Here is a 21940-nt window from a genome sequence, read left to right as displayed (position 1 = left end):
ATATATATATATATATATATAAAAATATGTATATACATACCCCTGAGGAGAATTAAGTTAGTGAAGGATGGAAGGATCTTACTATCAGCAACAGTGCTACTCACTGTACCACAGTGACACCCCAAGAATGCAACAGAAAGAGACTAAGTAATTGTAAGACACAATGAGTGTCACCATCCACTGTGTTTTGCATATAAACTGTTTTTGTAATTGTATCAAATACATGGATAAAGTAATGTATATCATAGATGCAGTTAATTTATTTTAATTATTTTTAACCTATTTCCATTCCTGACAGCTATTCGCCGTTTCATAATTAACTAGACCCATTTTTTCCTAATGAAAAAAATCACTGCTCACAGAACACTGTTATCCAGGCAGCCATTAGGGTTTTTGTTATATGTTGCACTAATCCCTCAACTTAGTGAGTATGTGTGTACTCACAGATTCCAGTGTGTGCAGTGTCTTCTTCAGAAGGTGTGCATATTCCCACATATGCCCCATGAAAGCTACCACATGTGTGGTTAGATGGATTCATGTCAATAGATTGACACCAAAGGCCTATACACTTACAGAAGTGATTGTACAGGGGCTTTAGTGTAAGCTTTGCTGTAGTTACCACTTCCAGCTGGTGGTGGGGGTTGGGATGCATTTATAACTTCCGTAGGAGGGTATAGTTTGCCTTAGTGAATTTCTTTAGTCTGACTTCACCCTTTGTGAGTTCTGGTGTTAGTGCTACCTCAAAGGTGACTGATTTGTGGTCAGATTTAATCAATGAGGGTCATACAGTTGTGGCAGTGCATCTGTTTGTCATGTTAGTGAGGACCAGATCTAGTGTGTTTGTTCCTCTTGTTGGGGTATGAACAATTTGTTCCATGCATTTGAGTTAACAAAGTCAAGGAACTTTTGCGCTAGTGAGTTAGTGCTAGAGTGGGTTTCCTAGTCAATGGTGGAATAATTGAAATCCTTCAAACCAGAGTGTTCGGGAATACTTGGATTGACTCCAGTTTGGTCAAGTAGGCCTCATGCACATCATTACCAATGGAGGAGGAACTATAACTGGCTATGACTTGAATGGGGGTGTGACGATATGGGCTAGTACCAGCATAGCCTGCTGGAGTTCTGTAAAGAATGATATGTCCTTTAAATATCAAACTGATTTATACAAGATGCTTGTGTTGCAAATGAACTATATGGCATTTGAATATCAAACTGATGTGCACAAATACTTAAGTTGCAAATGTATTAGAACTGTATGATGTTTGAATATCAAACTGATTTATACAGATGCTTATGTTATAAATGTATTAGAACTGTATGGCATTTGAAATCAAAATGTGTTTGTAAAGTTGCTAGTGTTAAAAAAATGCATCATCAGTGGGTCCTGATTGGCAGAGAAGGAATATACATGTGAGACTGTATGTATATATGTTAGCAAAGGACACTGGAAGATAAGGGATTAAACAGCTAGCTTACTTCTTACATTAAAAAAATGTTGTTAATTGGATCGGAACGGAAGTGCTTATCTCACAGCTCTGAATAGGTCCAGAGATGGCATATCTGGAAGAAGCCTTTGTTCATCAGTAAAAAGAGAGGAAACCCCAGGCACTGTCATGAACATTAGCAAAACTTTAGATATGCATCTTATTACATCTATGCTAACATCCTGTTTCAAGCTTCAAAGGAGAATGGTGTGAGAACCTAGAGTCAGGTGACCAGATGAGGTAATTCTGCCAGCCCTCTTGGACATTTTAGATGTTACAAAGAGAACTTTCTAAGTATTGAGTATTCTGTCTTGGGCCTGACAACAGGAAGGCCATTCACCACATCATCTGCCTTGCTTTATTAAGTAAGTAGGAAATAGTAATTCTCCTAGTTTCAGTCAGGAAAATATAATGAAGCTTAGTTTGGATATTGGTTTTCTTTATCTGTTTGAGTCTGTCCATCAATGTTATTTTCAATATTTCCTGTGATTTGAACTCTGTTGTTTACTGTAGATATATATTCAGCATTTTCATTATCCTTTATTAATCATTATAGAATATATTTAAAACTTTTATTGTGGCTGGTCCTTTTAGAAAATATTTAACCTTTGAGAGTGCTTATATTTATTTGGTGACACTGTGTTGACCACTCCTGAAGGCCTAGCTATCTTGGTCAACTACTACCATTAGTATTAGTATTAATATTATACAGTATAATTGGACATCTTTTGTTAAGGGCCTTAGAGTAGCTGATTGTGGAGTGTCTGGTGGCAGGAATAACTACCCTATACTCTGGGTAGAAGGGGGCACAGCAGGTAAATCCCAGGTGTGTGTGTGTGTGTGTGTGTGTGTGTGTGTGTGTGTGTGTGTGTGTGTGTGTGTGTGTGTGTGTGTGTGTGTGTGTGTGTGTGTGTGTGTGTGTGTGTGTGTGTGTGTGTGTGTGTGTGTGTGTGTGTGTGTGTGTGTGTGTGTGTGTGAACTACTTGGAGCAGGGACACACTGGTTTCACAGAGAAGGTGGTGGAGGACTCGGCTTGGACACTCAGCTGAGGACCTAACCCTACAGTTGCACCAGTGGGGAGTCTTATTGGGAACCTGGAGGGAGACAGATAGAGAGATCCAGACCCTGGAGTGAGTGTGGTCCCTGTGTGTTCTTAAAGGAAATTGTGGTTGATGCAGAGAGGTTTGCATCTAGAAATACTGAGTGTATCCATTTGTATTTCAAGTGAACGTCCCTCTCCAGTGTCAGTGCTGAGGATTCAGGATTCTTGATTAGTGGCACGGGGGTGGGGGGGTCATCACATATTGGTGAGCAGTGGTGTGGATATTGAATTTCTGTAGCATGTAAGCAGTTGACACTAAAGGCGTGGATTCTCTCAGCGGCCACATGGTGAACATTCAGAGTTTCATATCATAATAGTTTTATTTATTTACTTTTTGTTTGCTTAGTTAGTCAGGGAGAGCAGGCAAGGATGTTAGTAGAGGATTATGGCAAGCTGACAGTGAACCAGTTGGTCAAGGTGTGTGAAGCCAAATGGCTGGTGTATGCCAACTTGACTAAAGAGGAAATTATTTCAGCCTTAGTCACAGTTCAGACCAGCATGCAAGAGGATAACCAGTCTGGTGATGGGAATTTGCAGCCCTCAGACAGTTCAACTTTTGCTCAGAGGACTTAAAATCTATCTGGAGTTAAAGAGATTGGAACTGGAGGCCAAACATTTAGAATTAGAATCAGCAGAGAGACTGTGGCATTTGGATGCTGACAAAAAGGATTAACACATGGAATTAGAATCAGCAGAGAGACTGCGTTGTTTGAAATAAATGAGAAGCAGCATCAACATGAGAGGGAGATGCTGACTCTTTCCCATGGTCATCGAGGCAATGGGGAAGGGAATACTAGAATCCCAGAAGCAACGAAGGTCAGTAAATTTTTATCACAATTTACAGATGGTGATAATTTTGATAGTTGTATTCATATATTTGAAAAAGTATGTAAACAGTATAATGTTGACGAAGGGTTGTGAGTATGGTTCCTGACTCCCTTACTCCATGGTAAAGCTGTAACTGCTGTTTTTAAATTCTCTGATACTGATTGCTTAAACTATGATACAGATATAAATGTTTATTACAATGTTTTAAGTTAACACTTGAAGCTTATAGAAAAAGGTTTCTTGAGCAAAGACGCAAGGCAGATAAATGTGTATGTGATTATATTGTTGAACTAAGCACTTTTTTTCATTGGTGGGTGAATGGGTATTAGGTTACCACTTTTCAAGAGCTGGAAGACCTTTTGGTGAGGGAACAAGCCCTTAGCACTTTGCCTGAGGACATGAGAATCTGGTTGGCAGACAGGGAATGCAACTCTGCAGATGAGCTGGGGAAAAAAGGGGGAGCTCTACTTAGCAAGCAAGGTATCACTGCCCAGAAAAGGGATACCCAGTGCTGTACATGGATATAAGGAAACCCATGGTGGACAGCCTCAACCACCCCAACAGAGTCCACCAGTTAAGGTACATGACCATAATCAAGGGTTAAATGTTTTAAATGTAACCAGCGGGGCCATGTAGCATATAGATGTCCATGGTGGCAAGGTGAGGAACAAAAGATGGGGAGCCAGCAAGTGGGAATAACAGAATGCCAGTGGTAAATTGTCTAGAGACAACAAGGGTACCAAACTACCACCAAAGTTTGCATCCTATCTTGGTGGATAGAAAACAGGTCATTGCCAAGAGAGACACAGCCTCTGATATAACCATTGTGAAGCCTGCAGTGGTTAAAAATGTGCATTACTTGCTTGGGTAGTCCACTCCCTTAACAGCTTTAGGTGGGATACCATTCCAAATGCCCTTGACCAGGGTTCACCTTGACTGAGAGGGTGGAAAAGGAAGCAACCAAGTAGATGTGTTTCAGAATATCCCTGCAGATGTCTTGATAGGGAATGATTTTGATAATGCTGTACTGTGCATGCATGCATGCAGTGACATGCAGTCAGGCTTGGAGAAAGGCATTTGGGTCTGGTAGCCTGGGGGGACCCAGACAGACTGTACTCCTGAAGCAAGGACTGGTGATGTGGCTAATTTAGGGAGGGAGCTACCCTGTAGCAGTGAGCCTGAAGATGAGACACAGCTTCTGGTAGGTACTGATGTTCCCTTGGACAGGGTGACTGCAAGGACATAGGTAAATGGTAGTACCCAGGCTGACAGTGAGGCATAGGCTTCCTGTGGAAGAGGAGCTGGGAGGGGTCACAAAGACAGAGTTGACACAGGCTCAGCTCTCAGACCCTACATTACAAGGCTTGAGGGAGGTAGCTAGAGAGTTGCCTGATTCTGAAGGAAAATGAGAATCTGTATACTGGAACAAAGGGTTATTGTATAGGGAGTGGACTGCTGAGGGAGCACTAGAAGGTGAGGTAATACAGCAGTTGGTAGTGCCGATAGCCTACCATCTGGCGCTTCTAGCCATAGCCCATGACATTCCTTTTGTAGGTCATATGGGCATAAAGTGTACCAAGAGACATATTATGCAGAACTTTTATTGGTCTGGGATTGCCAGGGATGTAACTGGGTACTACAGAACCTGTGAGCAGTGCCAGAAAGTAGGCAAGGCTGGAGACAAGGTCAAAGCTCCTTTGATACCTTTGCCTGTGATTGAGGAGCCATTTCAGAACTATGGATATTGTGGGGCCTCTGAATACCCCAAGTTCCACAGGAAAGAAGTATATCCTAGTGGCTGTAGATTATACTACTAGATACCCCGATGCATTGGCTCTGCCCTCCATTGAGACAGAGAAGGTGTCAAATGCTTTGCTAAAGATTTTCAGCAGGGTAGGTTTCCAAAAATAAATACTGTCTAACAGAAGTGGTAATTTCATGTCAGACCTGCTGGCTTGTTTGTAGGAGTGCTGGGGAATGAAGCATCTAAAGTCCAACCCTACCATCCCCAGACTAATGGTCTTGTAGAGAGGATAAACTCTATGCTAAAGACCATGCTACCAGCATTTGCAGATCAGTTTAAGAGAGAGTGGGACAAATATTTGCCCCATCTGCTGTTTGCATACAAGGAGGTGCCCCAGGAATCCACAGGTTTTTCTCCCTTTGAGTTGCCGTATGAGCACAGGGTGAGGGGACCTCTAGATTTAATTTCTGATGAGTGGGAGAGTGAGGGTGTATCCCACAAGGATTCTGTTGTGGCATATGTCCTAAACCTCAGGACAAGGCTTAGGGAGCTCATGGGCTTGTCCCAGGAGAACCTGGCAGGAGCCCAATGACAGAAAAAGGTCTGGTATGACAGAAATGCTTGAGCCACAGAGTATGCTGTGGGACAGCAGGGTATAGTGCTCATTCCTGTCAGACACAATAAGGTGGAGGGACACTTCAAAGTCATAAGAAGGTCAGTGATGTTAACTACATGGTAGAACTGCTAGGCAGGAGGCAGGGGCACACATTGTACCAAGTTAACATGATGAAACCTAGCCATGACAGGGAGGCCCTTGTGCTAAGTATTTCCAGTAGGAGGCAACGGGAGTCTGAGGGGGATCTATGACTACAGGGAGGCAGCCAAAAAAATCTCAAGTTATGATGGTGGAGTCTACGGTTGCAGCATATGATATGACAATGCAGCACCGTAATAGAGTCAGCATTGCCAATGCAGATGGGCTCTCAAGAGAAGGAATGGGGTAACATATTCCCAGATAGGTTTATTTCTCTAAACCCTTGTTTCTCAAGGATCACTTGAAAAACTAGCTTGAGTCTTTAAAGGGAGGAGAGATATGATGATATAGGCGAGTGCCAGCATAGCCAGCTGGAGTTCTGTAAAGAATGATACGCCCTTTGCAAATCAAACTGATTTATACAAGATGCTTATGTTACAACTGTATTAGAACTGCATGGCATTTCAATATCAAACTGGTTTGCACAAATGCTTGTGTTACAAATCTACAAATGTATTAGAACTGTATGACATTTGAATATCAAACTGATTTGTGCAGATGCTTATGTTACAAATGTATTAGAACCGTATGGCATTTGAAAAATCAAAATGTGTTTTTAAAGTTGCTAGTGTTAAAAAAATGCATCAAAAGTGGGTTCTGATGGGCAGATAAGGAATATACATGTGAAACTATATGTATATATGTTAGCAAATGACATTGGAAGATAAGGGGTTGAACAGCTAGCTTACTTCTTACATTAAGAAACATGCTGTTAATTGGACCACCTGCTGGGCAATGAAAGTGCTTATCTCACAGCTCTGAATAGGACTCAAGATGGCATATCTGGAAGAAGCCTTTGTTCATCAGTAAAGAAGAGGGGAAGCCCCAGACACTGCCATGAACATCAGCAAAACTTTGGATATGTGTCTTATCACATCCATGCTAACATTCTGTCTCAAGCTTCCAAAGAGAATGGTGTGAGAACCTAGAGTCAGGTGACCAGATGAGGTTATTCTGCCAGCCATCTTGGAAATTTTAGATATTACAAAGAGAAATCTCTTAGTATGAGAATTCTGTCTTAGGCTTGCTAACAAGAAGGACCATTCACCACATCATCTGCCTTGCTCTAATAAGTAACTAGGGAATAGTAATTCTCCTAGATTCAGTCAGAAAAATATAGTGAAGCCTAGTTTTGATATTGTTTTTCTTTATTTGTCTGAGTCTGTCCATCAATGTTGTTTTCAATATTTCCTGTGATTTAAACTCTTTTGTTTACTGTAAATATATATTCAGTATTTCATGCTCTTTTATTATTTATTATTAAATATATTTAAAACTTTTATTATCGGTGGTTCTTTTAGAAAGTATTTAACCTTTGAGAGTGCTTATATTTATTTGGTAACACTGTGTGGGACACTCCTGAAGACCTAGCTGTCTTGGTCAACTACTACCATTTGTATTAGTATTAATATTGCACCATAAAATTGGACACCCTTTATTAAGAGCCTTAGAGTATCTGATTGTGGAGTGTCTGGTGCCAGGAATAACTACCTTATACTCTGGGCAGAAGGAGGCACAGCAGGTAAATCTGTGCCAGCCTTTCTCAGGTGTGTGTGTGTGTGTGTGTGTGTGTGTGTGTGTGTGTGTGTGTGTGTGTGTGTGTGTGTGTGTGTGTGTGAAAAATCAAATCTCACAGTGTGTGTGTGTGTGTGTGTGTGTGTGTGTGTGTGTGTGTGTGTGTGTGTGTGTGTGTGTGTGTGTGTGTGTGTGTGTCAGCTACTTGGTGCAGAGACACAAACCACTAGTTTCACAGAGAGGATACTGGAGGACTTGGCTTGGACACTCAGCGGAGGACCTAACCCTGCAACTGTACTAGCGGGGAGTGTTATTTGGGACTTGGAGGGTGATAGATAAAGAGATCTAGACCCCAGACCGTGTGTGTTCCCTGTATGCTCTTAGGGGAAATTGTGTTTGACGCAGAGAGGTCTACATCTGGAAATACTGAGTGCATCCATTTGTATTCCAAGTGAACGTCCCTCTCCAGTGTCAAGTGGTGAGGATTCAGGCTCCTTGATTACTAGCTCAGTGTGGGAACATCACAGGGGGTCTTTCATACAGTAACCTGAACTTGGAGTAACTCCATGGAGTTTTCCAGTCTAACTAGATGGGAGATAAATGTATTGCTAATATAGATAGAAATACTACCTTCTTTGGTTCTCACACATTCATTTTGTGGTCTGAAGGTGTGGAAGGCATTGTAGCTGAAAAAAAGTGTTAGCCTGACAATCCGAAATCTTTTGTCTTACTGAGAAAGTATATGAGCTGTCTATGGACATCCAGTGAATGCAAAATTGTTTCTCCTTTATTTTAAGAACACTTATCCCTCTACCTACTTAACTGAATAAACTACTGAAACTTCAACAAGGTGTCTTTATTCCTCCCACAGGGAGGGTATCAGAGAGAGAGTCTCCTAGATCTGCTAGGTAAAGGGATTTTATATGGACTTATCCTTTATACTCTGTTTCTTGCTAGTCCTGTCACTCTCTGAGTCACAGGTGGGATACCAGACTTCACTTGAACCCTCTGGATTACCTCTATGTTCTGTGTTTTATGCTGGGGAAAGAAAACAGGAAGCTGAACAGACTGATACAAAGTAAACTCAGAAACCACTTGAGGGACTCTATCATTATAAAAGACTACAGAGGGCTGAACAGACACGAGGGCTTGTAACTCAGATACTCTTCTAGCTGAAGTTAGAGCAATCAGTAAAGTTATCTGAGGTAAGGCACTTTAGGGAAGTACTAACTGCAGATTCAAATGGAAATAAAGTTAGTTTCTCCAATGCAAAATTAAAAAGAATGGATCCACCTTCTTTCTATTTGGTACAACTTGTAAATCCATTTCAAAACTGCTTGACCTGACAAGAAAAAGAAGAAGAAAGAGGAGATCTAATGGCAGATAGACTGAAATGACCAAAAGATGTAGTTTGATAGAAGTGTAAGACAGGCCAGATTTGCGAAATTCACACCGGTACTGGAGTGCCAGAGGAGTCCCTGCCTGGGCTGGATCTCAGCCTATACTATGGCACCAACTACAAAATCTCTTTCATTTAGCTAAATATGATTTTGTAGAAGCAGGTTTTCTAGCCTCCTTCAGTATCTGTTGCATGTCCTCTGAGAACAGGTGCCTGAATGGGATCAGAAAAATATCATCCAAACAGTCACATGCAGGGTCAGAAAATTGGGGTGTATGAGAGATTTCTTGTCCTACATGAGTATATCCATGCAGAAGGAAGGTTTTGTTAACTGATCCTTGCCAAGTGCATGAGAAGGGAGGGCAAATCTTGTTTTGGCCAAAAGGTAGTTACCAGAAGAAGCTTGGGAGAAGTCTGCTTGATCTTTAGTAGGAATCTGATAATCAAGGGAAAGTGGAGGCAGCATAAAGGAATGTTCCTATCCATGGGAAAGAAAAAGCATCTATTTTCCAGGCCTGTTTGCAAGAAGCTCTGCCACAAAATGTATGTAACTGTCTGTTGTGATTGAAGGCAAACAGATCTTTTGTGGAGCTCCCCACAGGTGAACAGTTTCCTGTAAAATTTCTGGGTTTAACATCCATTCATGAGGGGGTCTGCTTACATAGTCTTGCACACTTTTTAGGCTGGGAATAGCCCTTGGGAGTCATTCCCCTAGCCATCTTTTTATATTGCTGTTTACCTGATATCAGCTGACCCTGCTTGGATTGTTTTCTGACAAGAGGTGAAAGTTTCAGGGCTAGAAGGATAGTGTCTGCTACTTTTAGGGTTAGGCAACAGGAAAAGGTGACAGGAAAAGCTGTTTTAATTCTTGCATTAACTCACCCCTTTCTTCTAAATGTTTTAGTAACTCAGCTGAGGAACTTCCAAAAAATACATCTTTCTCCAAGGGGCATTGATCATTTGAGATTTAACATCCTTGGGGAGGCTCTGTATCCCAATCAAAACATGTCAATGCAATACAGATCCAGTAATTGCTGCTTAAAAGAATGCATCAACTGCATCCTAAAAGCACTTGATGGAATATTTTGTGACCAGTGTTACAGAAGAAATCAGGTTAGAAAGGAAAGATTTAGCATCTGAAGCAAGTAAGGAAGAAAGAATCTGTTGCCTGACAGAAAAAAAAAAATAAATAAATAAATAAAAAGGAAGTATTAGGCCATATGGTCTAGCAAATGATAGCAGTAAAGATCATGGTTGAGGACGCGTTCACCTTCTGTCCAAATGTATTAAATGCCCTGCTGTCCTTCTCATTAAGTTCTGGATCAGAGGAAGCCAAGGACCTGGAAGTACTCTCTTTATCCATGGAGATTACAGAAGGATTCATGGGTGGATTCCCGAATAGGTATTTGTGAGTCTCAAACACTTTATATAACCTTTCAGAGGCAAAATGTAACCAATCAACATGGCAGTTTAAAGCACTTTAATAATACAAATGATAGAAACAAGGGTAAAAAAATAAATGTATATATATATATATATATATATATATATATATATATATATATATATATATATATATATAAGATTAACACTTTCATACCCTCTCCAGGTGCTTCTTCACATCTAAAATAGAATAGTCAGGCATTGCTTAAATACATTTAATATATTTGGCTGTTTGTACTGTATGTGAAAGTTTCTATGTTGGTAAAACTAATAGGACTTTAAGGGAATGCATATGTGAACACATCTATAATGTTAATAAACAGGATAGGAAGAACACTATCTAAACATGTTTTAACTGCTGGCAGTAATCACAACTTTAAATTCTCTGTATTGGAATTATTTAAAGTAGGTATCAGACATGGTGATGTTAAAAAGAAAACTGTGTGTTGAAACTAAATGGATATTGGAGTCACGGGGTGCTAAGGGTAAAGGGCTTAATGAGTATGTCCCTTTAAAACCGCTATTGAAATCATGTGGTTTGAAGTGGTAAATTTGAAATAATGTATTTAAGCAATGTCTGGTATTTTTGTTTTAGATCTGAAGAAGCACCTGGAGAGGGCGTAAAAGCACCAATCTTTTATATATATTTTTATTTTTTACCCTTGTGTCTATCATTTGTTTTATTAAAGTATTTTAAACTGTCATGTTGATTGTTACATTTTGCCTCTGAAACGTATCATCTTGTATGTTTAACCAGTCTCATCCATTTGTTTATGTTTTCCTTCGTTTAACTTTAGATAACCTATCAGGCCTCTTGGGTGCTGGGGAGTGGTGCATTTGCAGAAGAACAGGCAGAACTGAAAACATTCTGAATAGATACACCTGACTCCTGACCCTTAGCTGCTTCCCAATCACTAATACCAGATAAGTTGGTAGGATTGGATGGATGGCCCAAGGGCTCCGAGACTACCAAAGCAGGTACATCAGCACTAGAATGGAAAAAAATGTCAAAGCAAGACCCTCCAGTACCCTCTTTAATTTTTTTTTCCTTTTTTGACTGATGGAAGGCATTTAATAAAGAGGATTCTGTAGAAATGAAGATCTAATCAAGGGCCTTGAGTCATCAGTTTTCCAAGAAAACATTGTGTATATTCAGCCAGCTTCAAATAGGTACAAGCTAAAGGATAGACAAAGATCACATGAAATGAAGTCATGTGATTCTCTAATATAGAAGACACAGGCTGTATGGGAGTCCTTGTATGTGATCTGTCTACAACATGCACATGTTCCCATTCTGACAGACATAAGAGAAAATATAACATTTTTTAGTGAAAAAATAAAGGAAGGTCCCCAAAGAGGTACTTATCTGCCCAGAAAGCTGAAAACTGAGACAATCAGCGACAGTAAAATGCAGTATAGAAGAGGAGTTTGACTGACATTTTTCAAAGGCAAGAAAGTTCTGGATTTTGGTGCTCATGCATATCTTTTATAGGGTCTATATTATATCATTGAATGCTTAAAAAAGCGAACGCTGATTGATCGACCTAATTTAAGCGAAAGCTTACAATCTCGAACTGTCAGATCAGCGATTTTTTTTCCCAGGGAAAAAAATTGCTGATCCAAAACACATACACACAACACAAGCACACCAAACAAACAGAAATCCACACACATACACCTAAAATCTAATACCTAACCCTACACTAAACTATGCACACACCACTAACTACCCACTTACCTTAACCCAAACCCTAACCCTAAGGTCCGTCACTATCGCACACTCACCTCACCCGCTCCCTAACCCTAATTCACTTAAATCCGCCCTAACCCTCATGTCCACTCAATCGCACACACACCTAACCCGAGCCCTAACCCTAACTCACCTAAATCACCCTAACACTGACATCCACACAATCGCACACTTACCTGAATCCGACTGGTAACTTTCCACCATAACACTGAAAATACCGAAGCAACAGAAATGGACAACCGAATTCTTTCCCTAAGAAAAAATTCGAGTTTCTGCTGCTTCGATATTTTGCAGTTTCGCGAAAATAAGTTTGATCAATCAGCGTTCGCTTTTTTAAGCATTCGAGGATATAATATAGACCCCTTTTTTATTAGCATGCTCTGACTCTTCAACAGATATATTGAGTGCAAGGAAGGTGCCCACAAGCTTTTGTATACTAAGCGGATGTCTGACATCATTGGTGAGATTTGTCCCATATAGCATTATGCTACTGCAACAGTGATCTAGTGATGAACATTTGAAATCTCTCCACAGAAGAAACAATGATCACTGATACTGTAACACAAAAGAAAAGCAAAAGTTATGCAATATTCTTTAGTTTAAGCAAAGTAAAAGGCTTCTTGATTAAGGACAAATTCCAGTAGTACAGAGGAGGGATAAAGTCTTTGAGGCAACCCCAGATGAGTAACCATTTAAAAAGTCAGAACCCACATGGGCAAATCCTGAAATACAGAGACAATTGACAAAAAAATGGACTTCTATATACCAAGTCCGATATGGACATTTCTCAGAATATTCTTTTTTTACTGAAGTATAACAATCTTGGGGGGGCTTGCCACTCACATGGGGGTGTGCGGGGGGGCTTACCCCTGCAAAAAGCAAGTTTAAAGGAAAAGATCACTGTTCAGGATTTGTGCTTCTCCTGCAATTCCAGTCTTTTTTTTCACTTTTGGTCAGTTGACATTTGGCGTTACAAGTGATGACATTTCATTAGGGAGACACACAGATCATCTGTGTTTTATTAATGGTTTGGACAACTGTTGGAGATGGCATATGGAGAAATGACAAGGATTAAGTGTGTTTACCTCTCCTCTGCTAAAAGGTTGGAAAATGTATGCCTCTATAAGAGACTGCATCAGAGGGGCATGGAAAGAATATGTAGGCAATTCAACAAGAGGGCAGAGCCATGATTACATTACATACTCTGTCATGAATATCAGTTTCAAGGCCCATTGCATGTCACTGCTTTGATGCTGTCAGCATGCACAGGGGACTGACAGAGCTAGTCAAAGAAAACTCCAAGTGGCTGTCTGAATGGCAGTTAGTGCAACTGTATCATGGCTACTGGGAAGTAGGGCACTGATTGATAAAAGAAAACTTGATGGTCAGCAGACAGCTGGAAAGCAAAAGAATCCTTGATTATTTTTGTATTATTTTTCTATGATTGTTTTTAAGTATGATGCAGTACTAAGCATTCTCACTTAAGACAGACAAGTGTTTTCATTATTTAATAATATTAAAGTTGCAGGAACTATAGTTATAGACAGAACATATTACTAAAGGCATTAAATATTATATACCATTATTCCAGCACAACATTTAATCCCAGCACAGAAAGGCCATTTATGATGTTTAAAAAAGTATTACTGAACTCCAAGTTTCAAAAACAAGCAAATGTTGTGTATTCAGGTGTATCCTACCTTCTTAATATACCTCCAAGCAATGAAGCATTAAGGCATTCTGGTGGAGAAAGCCGCCTTTTCACTTCAGCAATGGTTACTTTGTATTTTGATGTAGAGCTCAGCAGAGATAGACGGCCAGGTACAGAGCAAAATAGATCAGTAGGGTTTACAACACAAGTTCCACCTGCAAACACATGCAAAAAGATCTTAGACTGCAGAGTGAAACTGTTTTCTCTGACTGTCATAATACTGCGGCATACTTTACAGGTCTTTTGTAAATAATTGGTTTGTGCTCCAAGTAACAAACAGAGAATATAAAACATTTATGACCATCCTGCCGCAAGTAGTAGGGATTGTAAACAGAAATTAATAATTTCTGATGCTTCTCTGCTAATTCAGTATATATTGCAAGGTAAAGAGTGAATGCATGACAGTATGCCTCACTTCTCACTGTATCATCATATGCATGACACTGTAGTTAATTAATGAAACATGGACCATGACCATTCCTCCCAACTTCTTTGCTCAATAATTCTGTTCTAAGGCAAAAATATGGGAGGACAAAGTCCCCAAGTCAGTGATAATTTTAAATATTACTCAAACCCATTTAAAAAATAACAGAACAACAGGTTTTGTATCAACATGCATTCTTTGAACAATAAGAAGTAAAAAAAACCTCTAATGCCTGTCAATATTGACTGACTGTAACCTTTAGTAATTTACCAGAAAATCAAAAAAAGTTATGAGGGTCAGAACAAAAATATGAGGCAAAATCAGACATGTTTAGCAAATCTGGGACAGATGAGAGGTATGATCATAACATATGAGGCAAAATCAGGCATGTTTAACAAAATGTGGGACAGATGAGAGGGATGATCATAACTCCAATTATTTCCTGCAGGTTCGGCTGGAAAAAAAAGGAAATTGCATAAAACAGAATACAAAAGTTAAGTGGTGAAAAAAAGCATTGTGTAAAAGCATGCGAATGACAGCCTACAAAAATTAAAATAAGATATGCCAGAACAGAGGCATTGTGCTTAATTTATCGATCTACCTATCTATTAATCTATCTGTCTGTCTATCTATCTATCTATCTATCTATCTATCTATCTATCTATCTATCTATTTATCTATCTATCTATCTAGCTGTCTGTCTGCCTATCTATCTGTCTGTCTATCTATCTATCTATCTATCTATCTATCTATCTATCTATCCGTCCTTTGTTAATTGGTTAGTCCCACTAGATTAGCAGCCTCTTTTCAGGAGCGACTTAAGGTGGTATTCATACTACTAAGGGAAACTTGGCCAGGGTATTCAGCAACTTTTCCTACTCTTTTCATAAATATCTTCCAGTTAAACAACCCATTTCAGGATCATGTGAAGTGGAACAAAGGAATAGCTTCCAGGCATTCAGCTTTAACATATTAAAATATCTTGCAATCTTGCATAATCTGATGTGAGTGAACATCATAATCAGATGCTATCTTGGAATGTGCACATGCACACAAGCAAGTACACACATACACACATATAAAGATGGATATGTAGACACACACACACATGCACAATATATATATATATATATGTATATATGCACCCCAATGCAGTATACAAGCAGCTGTACAACTGCATGGACTCAGCCATACACAACAGAACTAAAACCTGCTCCTCAAGGAAACACAAACCTATCTGGTGGACATTCTCTAGCAACAGTCTCTACAACAAAAGAAAAAAACTGTTGTCCAATGGTAAAAAGGCACAAGTTTTCAATTGGACATACTCCATCCTTAGCCTCAACAAGCAAATTAGATCACTAGTGAAAACCTCCAAAGTCAATTATGAATCAAAACTAGCCTCAAAAACAAAGAGAAACTACAAAACCTTCTTCAGTTACATCAGGAACTTCCATGGCAAAACCTAGGTTTGTTCCAAATTAGTACTTAACGGTACCACTTACACTGATCCTGTTGACTTAGCCAGCCTGCTAGTAGATAGCTTCAGTGCAAACTTAACCTCCCTGTCTCCCCAAGGGCCCATTTAACATCCCAGTACTTGTCCTGCACCTCACATCTCCATAGATCAAGAGTTAAAGACCCTCTACAAGGCAAAGAACACAGCTTCCATGGGACCTGATATTATCCCAGGCCGTGTTCTGCACCATCTCCAGCAAGAACTAGCTTAGCCACTGAGCACCATATTCAACCTCAGCCTAAGCACAGGCTTCATTCCAGCAGAATGGAGAACTGCCATTATCATCCCCTTGTACAAAGGTGGTGCCACTACTGACCCTAGAAACTATCACCCCCATTAGCTTGACAAGTCTGATCTGTAAAGCCATGAAGCATATTATTATGGATCATAAACAAGGACAAAGGCAATTTCCAAGCACTTGACCCCACCCAGTTTGGATTTGTCAAGGGCAGATCTTGCTTGTTGAAGCTGGTTGACTTTTCTGAGACTGTCACCAATGCCCTGGATGAGCGAAAGTCAATACATGCAGCTTACCTTGACTTGGCTCAAGCCTTTGACACAATCCCCCACTTTAGCATCATCAAACAGCTAACATAACTTGGCATAAATCCCTATTTCATCAGGTGGGTGGCCACAAGGTCAAAATAGGCAGACCTGTCACTGGTGCTATCCTGGGAGCCCTACTGTTTGGCATCTACTTCTCAGAGGTCCAGGCAAAGACAAAAGGCCTGTGGCTGACCAGGTTTGTGGACAACTGTAGGTTGGGTGCTGTCATTGACTCCTGAAATGATGTTAACATACTACAAGACAGTCTCACAGCAAAAATGACTGGTGCCAAAGTCATAGCCTTAAGTTCAATGCCAGAAAATGTATTATCATACCATTCAGCAACAACATGGCCCCTACCGATTACCACATCAATGGCAACCCCTAAGCACACAACCTGTGGTGAAAGACCTGGGTACACAGGTTAACAACAATCTCACATCCGACCATCATGTAGTGGCAGTGGTCAGAAAAGCCTTTTACTTGGTTCATCTCATAAGTAAAGAGATTGTATCCAGAAAAAAAAGGAGGTTATTACCTCTCTGTACACCTTCCTCATTAGGCCAAAAATTAAGTACAACGTACCATTTGGTATGTACCTCTCCAAATACTAGCACCAGCTTGAAAGACCAGAGATATACTTCACAAAGAGAATCCATGGCATCTAAAACATGTCCTATGTGGACAGGCTCAAATCACTATCATTCTACTCGGCATCATACAGATTGCTTAGAACTGATCAGTGTCTCGTCTACAAGGCAACCTCGGACCCTGCCCTACTAGAGATGTTCTATATTTGTAAGTCTAACTCCTCATTCATTACCCACTCGAAAGGCCTAAATCTAATATGCAACATTAACAAAACCTGCTGGAGAGACAGGCTTCTCTCACAGAGGCTGACCCATCTCTGGAACAGACTTCCTATATGCGTCAAACAGAGAATGTCGCTTACCCTCTTCAAGTGCAATCTTGATGAGTGGATGGGAAACCACAAATTTGTCCAAGGGGTTCCACCTGTGTCTCTCACTGACAGGTGCAACAGGTGCTGACTGAGGTTTCTTTTTGGGAATAAACACTTGGCTATGCTTGTAAGGGCCCTGGGGCTATTAGCATAGTAACCTCCTATGATCCTATGATTTTTTATATATATATATATATATATATATATATATATATATATATATATACATATATATATGGTTCCCCTTCAGAAGGTCGAATGCCTGAAATCTTGAAATGCATATGGCCAAAGCCATATGCTTGAATTTCAGAAGCTCGACCTTCTGAAAGGGAAGTAAAAAAAAAAACAAAACACAAAACAATGTTTCTGCAGGGGGAGAAGCCCCCCTGCACCCCCCACCCCCCGTTAATTATTTATTCCAACTCTGAGATCGCACTACAGCGCAGAAAGGGAAATCTCCCATTCTGCACTGTATGCCGATCCCCATTCAGAAGGTCGAGGTTCTGAAATTTCGAGCATATGGTCTTGACCATATGCATTTCAAGATTTCAGCCTTTCAACCTTCTGAAGGGGAACTATATATATATATATATATATATATATGTATATATATATATATATATATATATATATATATATATATATATATATATATAATAAAGGTTTACTATCAAAATCACGAATGCCATTATGTGAACTCTGATTGCAGAAAGACGGTTTTCAAAGTTATCATAATGGCGATTCAAAATATGTCAAACCCGCAACAGTGAATGCTAGTGTGCATTCACTGTTGTGAGACTGACATTTTGATTGGAGATTGCACTACAGTGGGGATCGGGAACTTTGTCATTTTTCTCACTGTAGTGCAATCTCAGAGTTGTAATATATAATTAGCAGGGGGTGGGGGGATGCTCCCCTGTAAAATATGTGTAGATTGTCATCGGAAGTCATGTTGCAGTGTGGAAATGTCAACAATGTCGACATCGAACAGTTGGCATTTTGAATAAGTCGTAAATGTGACTATTCAATGTTGTCATTTACGGCATTTTATTTTGCTTAGGTAATCACTCATTGAAACATTGTCAACATTTTGATGGTAAACATATATATATATATATATATATATATATATATATATATATATATATATATAGTTTCACTTCAGAATCTCGAATTACTGAAATCTCGAATTTCAGTAATTCGAGACCATGAAGCCTAAAACAAGAATGCCGAAAGTGCATAAGAGCGAATTTGAATATCTTGAATCCGCGCTTAAGCATTTCGGATGGTTGTGTGTAGTGTTATGGTGCCTAAAATTGCAGGTGAGTGAGTGTTTGTGTGTGTTTTTGTACGTCGTATGTGTGGGTAAGGATAGGGAGGTGTAAGTGTGAGTGTTGGATTTGTTGGTGTTTGTGTATGTGTGATTTGTATTTGTGTGCGAGTGAGTGGAGGATGGCGTGGTGTGAGGTTTTTTTTTTTTCATGTTATGTGCGACCTCGGAGTTGGTATATATAAGTAGGTGGGGTATGGGGGGGTGCAGCCACCGACATGTGGGGGTGCAGGGGGGCTTGCCCCCTGCTTATCTGTAGTGTAGGGTTGTGTGGTTTGTGTGCTGTGGGTGGAATGGTGTGTGTGTTTTGTGGTGTATGGTGTATGTACTTGCATGTTCGTGACTGTGTTATTCGGGATTCTGGGTCTGGGTTTTGTGAATGGTTCTACTTTATAGTCTTGGGTTAGTGAAATTCGGAATTTCAGGAATTTGAGATTATGAAGTGAAACCATTTATATTTATATATATATATATATATATATATATATATATATATATATATATATATATATATATATATATATATATATATATATATATATATATATATATATATATATATATATATATGTGTGTGTGTGTGTGTGTGTGTGTGTGTATACCCCTTGTATATATACGTACATGTATATTTATATTTTATTTTTGGCTTGTTCTTAAAAGTTGTATGTATGTCATTTGTCGTGTTCTTAGTAGTTATATGTATGCTTTTTATGTAATTCATACTAGGAGAGTCACAGAAACCGGAGTCAAATTCCTTCTGTGTGTGCATACTTGGCCAATAAATGCGATTTTGATTCTGATACACACACACACACACATACACACATACACACACACCTAGATAGATATAAACACAAGCAGGTGCATGCACACACATGCACATACACAGTTGCATGCAAACATAGAAATCATACACATATATGTGCATTCAGTTCAAAAACAGTGTTACAGAACTACAAAGTGATTTGGTGATTACAATAACTATCAACTGACATACTTTACATGAACAGCAGTGAATGGGCATATTTGTAAGTTAAGATACAAGCATGTTGATTACACCTTATGACATGTCTATGTCAGGAACTCAACTATTTATAGGATTATGTCTCAGTTTATTGGATGGGAAAAAGGTGTGGTCTGACTACAACCTTCAACTGTGAATGTGGGATAAAAATAACAGACTACAAGGGTCACTTTATAGTCATAATTATAAATTCATTAAAGGCAATATGTCAAATTCAAACACATATACATTTCACCTAAGAAAGTTCCTTTTTAATGTTTGATTGTATAGGTATCTAAACATTTCTTATCTGTTAATTACTATTACACAAACTTCAACTGACCTGGATTTGATGGTGAATTAGTGTACATTCAACAAATTGCAAATCAGATACCACAAAAGACAAAAAACAGTTTTACAACATGTGTTGTGAAATTGCATTAGCAGAATGGTCACATGCATCTGTTAGTTTCAGTTGCATACACACTGAAAAATGCTCATCAGCATTATAATGAAAGAGAGTCAATATTCAAGGACCCCTAGATGATGCTTTTTGTAAAAGAACCATTTTTATTATATTTTTTACTTTTTCCTGTTAACCTATTTCTTTTTAAACCTTCTTGTAAATATGCATGTATTTTTTAATATATTTCACTCAGGTGTCATCATATTGAATAATTTAGTTATACCTTTAATCTTACTTTACTGTTGTTACTATGTATGTAATCTTGTCTGAGCCTACATGTTCAGTGCTCTAGTCCACACAGCAAAACTAGATAACTAACTAACTAAATAAATATATTTTTCACTTTACAAGTGAAATTTGAATCTTAAACATCTGACTACCACCTTAAAGTAATATTAAGTCATGCATGTCCTTCTTGCTTTTATTGTTGAATGTTTTTTGTTGTTAGGAAATGTAACTGACATTTTTACATGACTGAACTCTACCTTCACACTTCATGAAATAGATAATAATTCGACATTGATCTCTAAACTGTGTAATTTTCTTTTATTACAGTGAAAGCGCTGCTCTTCTAAATGGCTGCTGGAAGGGGCATTGGGGTTGTTATTACTATTGCTTACATAAGAGCAGTATGTGGAATATCCATATCTTTCATTCTGCAAGCATTAAAAATCATAGCCAATGGCATTGATCCATGATCATTAACAAATGAAATTGTATTTTGTGCACAAAATTCTGGAAATTATGGCAGTGATCATGAAATGTAATGCACATTTACTGTCATGATAACATCATAATGTTAATTCATCGCAATATAAGCAGAATTAAGACAGATTTTAAGCGTAGAGAAGAGCGCTGAATAAAGGAAAATTCATTTTACAAGTAGTAAGCACAAGACAAAATAAAAATTTACAGTGAATAAATATTCTGCCCTAAAATATATAATTCTGATTTTTTCTGACGAGCATTCAGACAGTAAGATTTATAATATATCATGTTATTTTACTGTAAAATGAAAAATTGATGATCCTTTAACAGAGCACTAGCCTTTAAATATCGGAGTGCCAGAAGGAGGAGTGTTTTCTTTATTTTCAAAGGAAAACTTCATTTACTTCACCTTATTTAGTTAATGATATGGATTTCATTTGATTATTTAATACTAGGTGCCCTTAAAATGGTCTAATTTAATGAGGACAAACATATTATCTATAAGTGACTGATTACACCTGAGGGTGAAAATCACAGAGCTACAGCTGTGATAAATGTCCAAAGCATGTTACAAAAGAACAATTCTTCAGAAATGTAATATCAAGTAAATCCAGTTGCAGTGTATAATCTTGCGCACTTTGAACCTTCTTGGTTGTAGATAACATGTTCATCTAATATTCAGAACAAGATGAATGCAAGCAAATGTGATCAAGTTGTCACTACAAAAGCTACTTAACTCTAAAGTACAAAATAGTATTGTTCAAATTAATTGCATTTCAAACTTGCTGAGACAGCCTACAGAAATATGTCATTCATCTGATGACCATAGTACACACATTTAATACTTTACATAGTGTTAACAAATGTAATAATTAAAACCCTCTTCACTACATATCGATAATGCTAATGTTAAATAACTTTAGTTACCAAATACAAATATATTACAAGCTATCGTACTGCAAATCCACATAAATTGAAACTCAATAATGTATTTTAGTAGACTTGTTTCAGCTTCAACTGAAATTTCTGTAACATGCAAAATTATCAAAATGTCCCATCCCTTCATTTTTATTATTTTAAAAAGTTCCTAGCCAGAGGTCTTTCTCTGAGTTTGCATGTGTGAGGTGTGTTTGCAATTTGGCAGATAAACTTATTGACTTTCATATAAGAATTAAATGTTATTGGCACTCTTT

At 38.6% G+C, this 21940-nt stretch overlaps 1 protein-coding gene across 2 annotated transcripts in view; it reads right to left on the bottom strand.

Moving 5' to 3' along the window:
- Positions 1–21940, bottom strand: part of TFAP2D (transcription factor AP-2 delta) — a 129461-nt gene that overhangs the window by 80863 nt on the left and 26658 nt on the right. For both annotated transcript variants that reach the window (XM_044062669.1, XM_044062668.1), the window contains one exon: positions 13780–13945. In XM_044062669.1, the coding sequence (XP_043918604.1) occupies positions 13780–13945 (166 nt within the window). The remainder of the gene's footprint in view (positions 1–13779; positions 13946–21940) is intronic.

This window comes from Protopterus annectens, chromosome 2.part1 (genome assembly GCF_019279795.1).
Source record: "Protopterus annectens isolate FY-2018-M chromosome 2.part1, PAN1.0, whole genome shotgun sequence".
NCBI lineage: Eukaryota > Metazoa > Chordata > Ceratodontiformes > Protopteridae > Protopterus > Protopterus annectens.
This window is presented reverse-complemented; position numbering and strand designations above follow the sequence as displayed.